The sequence below is a fragment of the Pteropus alecto genome, unplaced genomic scaffold (assembly GCF_000325575.1).
Source record: "Pteropus alecto unplaced genomic scaffold, ASM32557v1 scaffold50, whole genome shotgun sequence".
Lineage (NCBI taxonomy): Eukaryota > Metazoa > Chordata > Mammalia > Chiroptera > Pteropodidae > Pteropus > Pteropus alecto.
In genome coordinates this window covers 1,015,724-1,024,658 of record NW_006431918.1, presented here as the reverse complement: position 1 = coordinate 1,024,658, position 8,935 = coordinate 1,015,724, and the positions used below count along the sequence as shown (strand labels likewise).

The window sequence follows — 8,935 nt, the reverse complement described above, 5'->3', positions numbered from 1 at the left end:
TTCTGGCCACATGTGGAGGATCCTGAAAAACAGAGCATTTTTATTTTTTTTTTTTTTTTTTGTCATCCTCTTTTTGACTGGAAGGGGTGGGTAGAGAAATAACGTGATGCGATTGCCACCTTCTGTATGAAAACACCAGCCCTCTGAGGAGAAGGTGGTGGGAGGTGATTAAACGGTTTGTTCACTTGACAAAGACAATCTACTTGACTAATGAAATTCTCCAACAACCACAAATTGAGCCGGACGCTGTTCTTAGGCATGCCACTGAAAACTCTGACCTAACAAGCAAGGTCTGCGGGGAGACCGACACTAGGTAACAGGATAAAACAAATAACAAGAACATGTAAAGTAGCGGCGACAAATGCCATGATGAAAATTGAACAGGGGAAGTACTAAACAGAAGAGTGCCTGGGCAGCTCCTTCCAGTTGGATGGCTAGGAAAAGCTCCCCAAAGAAGGACTTTTACCCTAAGACAAAACCCAGCTATGAGAAGATATAGAGAAGAAGAACAGTGAGTGCAAAGGCCCTGAGGTAGGATAGAACTTGATCTTATTCTAGGAACAAAAAGGGCCCATGTGGCTGGAGGTTAGCAACTGAGAAAGGGGTGGTGGAGGCGGGGTAATGGGCGGGCTGCTCGCACAGGCGGGGAGGCCTTGCCTCCAGGGCGAGTTGATTAGATCTAATCCTCAGGCAAGAACATCACTGGAAGGCTGCAAGCAGGGCGTGGCTTCTGTGATCTGATTTGAAAGAAGCGGAAGCATTAATAAATATGGTGACAGTCGGGATGGTGGTGGCCATCAGGTTTTGGGTACTTACCATGTGCCTGGAGCTGCATCACATGGGTTAATCCTCACAGCCACTCTATGGAAATCATTAGAATTTCCATATTACACAGTAAGAAAATCAAACCTGGAAAAGTAAAGAAATTTGCCTCCAGCTGGTAGTGTTTTTAATAACTTCCTTTTATAATTATAGAAGTTAATCACTGCCATCATAAGAAAACTTTTTCAAGTGAGCAAAAAGAAAAAAAATCACTTGAGATCACATCGCAGATAACTACTGTTAACATTTTAGTTTATATTTTTCCAGATGCAAATATATTATCTACTGTTCTCAAAAGTATGATTGCTTACTTCTACATATGACGTAATTCCCAGATTACAGATTTTTTTATATTTTTTAAATTAATTTTAAGAATACTGTCCACAAATCCACCTAGAATGATAGTATGAAAAAAAAGCCAAATTGTAATACATAGAATCGAGTATACTATTGGATGGTTAACTAATATGATGCATTAATTAAGAATAGAGTTAATTGATAAATTACAGAACATTATGTATTCTCTAAAGCCATTTTGCCTATGCTTGTATATTTTTGAAAACTCTCTGAAAGGATATATACCACATTGTTGATAGAGGTTAGTGCTGGTTTTTGGAATTTCAAGTGAGTTTAACGTTTTTCTTTTTGATAGTCTTATCTGTCTAATGTCTCTGTAACAAGTGTTTTTCTTCTAAAAGTATTAAAGTAAATGGTGGTGTAAAATTAAAGATTAAGACTGGATATTTCTTAATTTAATGAATTCTCCAAAAAGCATTTTTCTGTCCTCTCTATGCCCACAGCTCGAAAGTCATCCATCAGTCGCAAATTGCTCCCAAGAAGGCCATACCCAGCGACCTGCTTTGGTGGCCTTGTGTGGGTTGGTCTCTCGGAGGCAGAGACCCTCCTCTGGCCCTAAGCCTGCACGCATGTCCTGGGCACCCACACATCCAGCCCTGTGCTGGGCGCCATGAAGGCCAACACAGCGACAGTGAACATAATTTCTCCCCTCTACCTCACCACCAAATCCAGAAAAACAAAGTGAGCAACTTGAGCTCAAGCAGTATGTCATCTCAAGTAAGTGAGGGTCACTTGGGACACCTCCAAAAAAAATTCAAAGTTCTCCTCTGCCAGCGATGCAGCCACGTGTATGCTCCTGTGGTTTTGTCACCTGTAAGTCCAGCTCGCATGGCACCACAAAACTGAAGGTCGAGCTTCCGGAAGAACTATTCTTTTACTCGGCCATCTTCTAGAATTGTTTCTCTAGCACTGTCTTGTTCTTTCTTTTTTTTCCTCTGTGGGTGTCTCTTCATGGTTTGGACAGCTATGGCTCCAATCCCACTACTACTAGTTATGGGACCTCAGACAAGTTATTTACACTCAGAGACTCAGGTTTCCTCGTCTATAAGTGGAGATAAGGCCATTTTCCATAAGGCCATTTTCGGGATTAAATGAAATCATGTGAACCAAGCTCCTGGGATACCAGAGACCGTCTCTAAATGCCTCTCTCTTCTCACGTCTCTCCCGCCCTCCTATGCCCACCATCTGAAAGATCTCATTACTCAGCTTGAGATGTGTGGTGCAGATGAAGGGCTGGTGGGCCTTGGTCTGAGCCCGTCCAGCCACATTTTTGTTGGGTGATCCTGGGCAAGTTTTTAAACCATCACAATCTTGGGGATTACTATGCGATATGAATGAGATCGTAGATACCGAATTACTTTCCATTCAAGATCTAGCTCTGTAAATACTGACAGAGTATGGCAACAAGAGAAATAAGCCCTTGAATGAAAATGAGATGCAATAAATAAAATTAATCCACTGGATAACCCACTGGATAAACCTTCGATGAGCATTTTCACAGGGACTATTTTAAAACAGGAGATTTAATTGCAAAATACCCAAATCTATTCAAGACTGGTGGGAAGGAAAAGAAAAGCGACTTGCCCCTCTCTCATCTCACATACAACTGAGAAGGAACCTCGCCTGCTTCACGTCACCACCTTTGGCACATCTGAATGGGCAGAGCAGGACGGTCCAGAGAAGGGGAGGACAGGCAACGTGGAGGAGGTGCCCCTCGCCCCTTGCAGCTGAGCAACGAGGCTGTCCTCTGGGATGGGGACCCATGCTCAGCCCAGGCTTGAGGCATTGCCCAGATGCCAGTCGGGGAAGAGGTGCTTCGGACTTACAGAGGACCGGCTCCTACAGCAGAGCCGTTCCACTAGCATCGTTCTCCCAGGAGACCGTGCAAGGCCCGCCACCGGATTGCTTCTTTGTGTTCCTCTCTCTCGAGCACAGGAGTCTTTGAACTGGGCTGGTTCAGTTTGGGTGAAAGATGTTCCAAAAGGCTGGCCACAGCATCTTTTCCTAGGAATTGATCGATGGACTCAGCAGTAGGACCTTACATGACCTGAAAGGACACTCTACATGATTCAAAAAGACTGCACAGCGGGTCCCGAGCAAAGTCCATCCTGGGAAGGGACGACTCAGCATCAGGGCCCTCTCGGTGAGGGCTGACTGTAGGTCAAGGATGTCATTTCCATGCCACCTGTCCTTGTTTGTGACTTGAGTTAACAAGGCCATGTGAAAGTTTTCATTTCTGGTTATTGCGTTCAAAGTCAGAGTCCTGTTTGAACAGTTTGCTCTCTATCTGTGTTATAATAGACGGCACCTCGCCCTCAAGGTGAAATTTCACAGCCTCAGTCATCACAGCAAAAGGCCAACCTCGCTACTCCTGCGCAGCAGAGGAAAAGTAGCCTTGAGCTGGGCACTCAGAAAAAGATGTGCAACTTCATCGTGGCACAGGACATATTGCCCTTAATAAGGCTGATCTCTTTATCCAATGGGCATAGTAGCCTGAGGAAGATTTGGCCACTCACCGTCTGTGGCCCATGAAGCAAATATGAGGTGCTTCTCCAAGAACTTGGGTACCAGGTTTCCCTCAGAAAGTCAGACTAGCAAAATCTGCACACACGATGAATTTGACTAGAATTTAGGGAAAGTAAACCAAGACAGTGACTGAATTTCTGACTGAAGAATTTGGAGCTACTCCAAATTTTCATCAAAGTGACTTGACTGTCATATCAGGAAGGTAGAAATAGAATGTGATTATGACTTGAAAAGTGTAAATCTGTCTAATTGGCTGTATAGGATGCTGTGTGAAGAAGCCTGTTTGAAGAAGCTAACGCATGCGAAAAAGAGGCTCAAAGTCTCAGAAGCCAACAGGGCCACCTAAGCAGGGATGGGTGGGGTGCGTGGGCAGCTTTATTCTTTCAGGACATTGGGTCAGGAGTATTCCTCTTGCGGCCCACACAGAATAAATGTGATAAATTTCATTTATTCTAACTCCAAGCTAATTAAGCAAACATCTGGATGGAATTTGTCTTCTCAAGTACAATTTCCACAGAAGGAGACTGTGCTTGCCATGACAACATGAGTATTCTGGTCTATCAGTCACAATTCAGGTATGTACATCAGTCTCTGGGGTCTGGTTAATGTGAGTCCACTCGAGGAAGGTCCGGATCTGGGCCTTAATGGATGCTGTGACATTTGTGGTAAATAAGTCAGCTAGAAATACTCTTCCATTCACTCTGTGTACAGTAATGCCCAAAGAACACACAATATACCCATCCTCTGTAGTCTTAGCATCTGCATATGACATATTGCAGGACTCAATGATCTTAGTTAGAGCCCAGTAACATTTTTTAAAAAGCAAAAAAAAAAAAAAAAATTAATTGATACTTAAGTTAAAACCAAACCTTTGGCTTTGATGGGAGTTGCATTTTCAAAATGCCTGCATCCTATTGATTTTTCTGAATTTCTAAAGCCGTGGTCTCTTTAAAAATCATTTCCAATTTTTCATTTCTTTTTTTAAATTACATCACTCAGCAGCTTCACCAGACCCCGACCTGACAATATTTTCATATTCATCAACACCAGAAGAACTAGACACACTGCAGAGGAAGAAAATCTGCCCGTAGTGGACCCAAACGGGGACATCTGGGCTGCGTCTTCCCTTCCTCCATGCCCCCAACGGTCTAAATTTAGTTTCCTGGATGGGCTGTAATGACATTAACATGTTGCAAGAACAAGAATCAAGCAGAAGAGAAAAAAGAAGCTTAATGTGGCACGAGGTATTTTAATGCCATGGCAACTACGATGTCTTCTCTATTATTTAATTCACTTCCTCGGGTCAGGTGATTCTGACCTCTCTCCCCTGCACTTCCTGTTGCTGTGAGGAAATCAGGTCGCCCTGAATTCCCGAGCCCTCTTCATGGCTGCAGTCTCGTCTATTCCCGGCAGAACGTATTCTCTCCATCTCTTCCTTTGCTTTCGGGCCTTTATTCGGTGGCCTTGATGTCCCCCGTTGCTCTTCACCGAGCTCCACCTGCTGTAACTGCTTCCCTTTTATCCACACCTCCCCGCGCCCTCTCCTCCCTGCTCCTGTCCCTGCCCCTCCCTCCAGCTTCTACAGCTGTCACCAGTGCAGTTAGCCACTTGATTTGGGACTTAGTGCTTCAGAATCCAGGGCCATGCCTCTCTTCCTAGAGTGAGACAAAGGTCCCTCCCTTGCAGATCTCAGTGCCATTAAAACGAGATAACTCGGGGACTCGAATGCGTCTTCCGCTTTCCTTTTTCTGTGCGTCTCCCTGGGGCTCTCCATGCTCTATTTAGCTTTTCCCCAGGAAAGGTGGACAGAGAAGGTTTGAGCTTAGACTGCAGCCCAACCTCCTCACTTCCAGAGGGAAAACGAAGGTCCAGAGAGCTTCCTGAACCAATTGCGTGGCTAGTTCTTGGAGGAACCGAAACGAATAGAGTAAAAAGGCAATCGAATTGGCGAATTTGGTGGGGAAGAATCTTGTTAAGGCCTGAGCAGCACCCAAGCGAGCTATGATGATTATTAAAGACTTCCGTCACTCATTCTGTCCTTGTCTTCCTGCCAGCAGTGCAAACAAACAAAGCAGAACCTGCCATAGATCCAAGGGACACCTGCCTCCCAGGACCATGAAGACCCAGAAGACTGCCTGGGCCCCTCCAGCCACTACCGGCAGGACGGGATGAGGGCACAGGGACCGCTGGCACCAGTAAATTCCTCATGAGTTCCACATTCTCTAGCTTTTTCACAATTTGCCAGTGTGTATAGTGGCGGATTGTCAGAATTTTTTCCCCTGAATGCAGGAAAGTGTATAAGATACAAGACGCCTATAAAAATATATTTATTGCAAAAGTTATATCGATCTTATAAGCAAGCCCCAGCCTTCTCAGGGGAAAGACAGGGGTGGTCGAATGAATAAAAGAACTCGGTGTTTCTACTGCTTGCTGCAGTGGAAAAGGGACTTCAGTTTCCCAAGCTGAGGGGGAAGAGAGGGATGTAGCCTGGGATGTGAAGGCAGCAAGCCAGAACAGCTGAGACCAGCCACTCCTTGGTGTGAGCGTAGAAGCAGGTCTCACCCCGGGACCTGGCTGTCGGATGTCCTGTTGTGGTCCCTGTCCTCCCAGCCAGGGTGGGTTCTGGCACATGGATCTGCTGAGTTAGGAGCTGAGCCACGCTGCTGCTGCTGCTGCTGCTCACAGCGATTAGAGCTCTATTGATTTCCTAGCCCCTGACCACAGTGGTGGGGACAGAGTACGACAGAGGAAGGTGGCAGGAAGCCAAGTGGAAAGAGGGTTTATAAAATGAGCTCTCAATGAAGAAAACTGTGGGAAAGAATGCGACAGAAGCAGATTTGGGGCCAGTAGATGTGGGAAAGTAGAATAACTCAAAAACTCTCTCTTGACTTGAGCTAAAACCAAGCGCTTTGCCAACACGCAGGCAGAGGATCCCGTCTGTGAGAAAGACTCAGCACTATTTATATAAAACAGAATATTCCTCTTTGCAAAATCACCGCTGACAGTGCTTAACTTTCCCTCTGTACCAGGCACGGTGTTGGGTTGTGGGACCGTAAATAAGAATCAGTCGGCCTAGAGAAGGGGATGGAGAACATACCCAAAATGGTTTGCAAAAATGCAAATGTATCTTAAAGGGGTCATGAAAACATTTTACCTACATATTAGGCCCAGAGCCAGCAAAAATGAATGGCGGCTGAAGGCGGGCAGGACTGTGTCCCAGCCCACCTCATGCGCGAATCCGTGACGGTTCTCAGGGAGCTTTCACTCTGGTCACTACTCATCCTGACAGTCACTTCCCATGCCCACCCCTTCCAGGCCCAGACGAGGCCTGCTTCAGGGATGCGAGCTGTGAGCAAGGCTCCTGGTGTGCTCAAGGCAGCAAAGAGAAAGGGAGGACCTGACGGTTTGGATGTGCTGGTCCACATGCTGGGAAATCCTCGTGGCACCGAAGGGATGGCTGGACATCCTCCTCTGAACCCAGAGAAGGGGCAGCGCACTTATGACAGGATTCCTGCCCCCACCCCCACATACCCACCCACCATGAACTTGTATCTCTGGGGTTCCCCTGTGTGTTTTGAGGGGAGATTTCTTCCAATCTACATTCCCCCTGCTTCAGCCCCCTTTAGGAAAGGAATAAATTATTTTTGCTTCCTGTTAGCCTTTTTAAAAAGTTATTTTTTTGCCCCTGAAAATAAACTGGAAAATGAGGAAGGAGATGGGTATCTGATGCGTTTTCGTATGTCAGTGTCACATATGAGGGAGATTATGTGTTTAAAAAGGGAAAAAAAGGAAAAATGTCATATAATTCAAAACCAGTGAGTGCGCAAACTCGGTATGTGATAGCTTTTAAGAGAAAGAAAGAGAGAGAGAGAGAGAGAATCCTGCTTCTGAGGTTCATGTTTCAGAATGATGTAACCTAAGTGGCTCTTCCATCCCCCACTGCAGGAACACCTTCTCCGTGTAGCTGTGGAGTCCAGGTATCTGCATTGGAGGACTTCCAGGAGGAGGTTCCACTTAAACTGGAAGAGTTCAGAGAGGTGTGGACTAAGCTGAGGCCCTCTGAGAGGTCTAGTCTAAGCTCTGGTGACCTCTGGGTGATCCAGCCCCAGCCTAGGGACCTTCGAGTGGTCTAGCGTAAGCCAGAGGGACCTTATCCCAGAGTAGCCTAAGCCTCTTACCTCCTGGAGGAGGAATTCGGGCTGGTGGGGGTGGTGAGCAGCACCAGAACCTAACTCTGATCTAAGACCCTTCCCTGTCCTTCTAAAGAGTCAAAAGGGATGGAAATTCCTGGCAGTGTATGGGACAAATGTCCCTAACGTTGTTTTGTTCCCAACCCCCCACTGAGGAAAAGTGAATTTAAGAAGAAACTCATAACATTTCGGTAAAAAAAAAAAATACCTGGCATTTAAGCACAGAGCCCAAACCAAGGCGTGGACTGGGTGCTGGAAACACTCTGAAATCTCCAAAGCTTCATTCGTTGTTCAGGAAACAAAATGGAACAACTTTCTTTGCTCCCTCTGGGCCCCTCCCTCGCGCAGTAGCTGTTCTTGGCAGGTGCCCAGAGCAGCACCCGGTAATTCCACGGCACATTGTGTACATTCGCATCCATTTAACCAGCTATTTACAGCCGCCCTTTATGCCACCTGTAAGAGGCAATGCCACAAAAATAGTAAGGGGCTGGGCCGGGGACCGGGTGCCCCGTGATTTTCTCCACTTGGAGAGCCCGAATCTATGGAGTGGTTGGCACTTGGAGAAACGGGGTGACAGCTGGGTACATCACACGTACAAGGGCGGGAGGCGCGAGAGGAGGCGCGCCAGACGGAGGGTCCTTTTACTCGCCAGCTCCACTCGGTGGCTCCTTTTCCATGACCACACGGCTGGGAGGAACCTGCGGGCCTCCCGTGCGGCCGGTCTCCTGCCTGATAAAAAGCCCGCGGCTGCTCGGACTGGCTGAATTTCTGAATCACCGAGACGCCCGGAGGTCCCGCGGAGGGCGGGGACGCGGCGCGCTGGGGTGGGAGCCGCAGCCCCTCGGAGTCTGGGAAACCTGCTCGCGGATGTGATGCGGCGACACGGAGACACCTGCGCTCCCGTGCGTGCCGCACTCGTGCGGCTCCGGGTGGCAAACGGGGTGAAGCGGGGACGTGGGCGAGAGGAAGTTGAGGCGCCGGAGCGTTAGGAAGGCTGTCTGAGCGTCACTTGCTTTTCGGGAGCTGCCCCAAGGGGGGCT

General features: G+C 47.3%; 1 protein-coding gene across 1 annotated transcript in view; it reads left to right on the top strand.

Annotated features, from left to right (window-relative positions):
• Positions 1–8,935, top strand: part of SETD7 (SET domain containing lysine methyltransferase 7) — a 46,993-nt gene that overhangs the window by 193 nt on the left and 37,865 nt on the right. Inside the window, 4 exon segments of the mRNA XM_015600677.2 lie at positions 1,623–1,896; positions 3,481–3,667; positions 7,651–7,742; positions 8,677–8,797. Coding sequence (XP_015456163.1) covers positions 1,623–1,896; positions 3,481–3,667; positions 7,651–7,742; positions 8,677–8,797 — 674 coding nt within the window.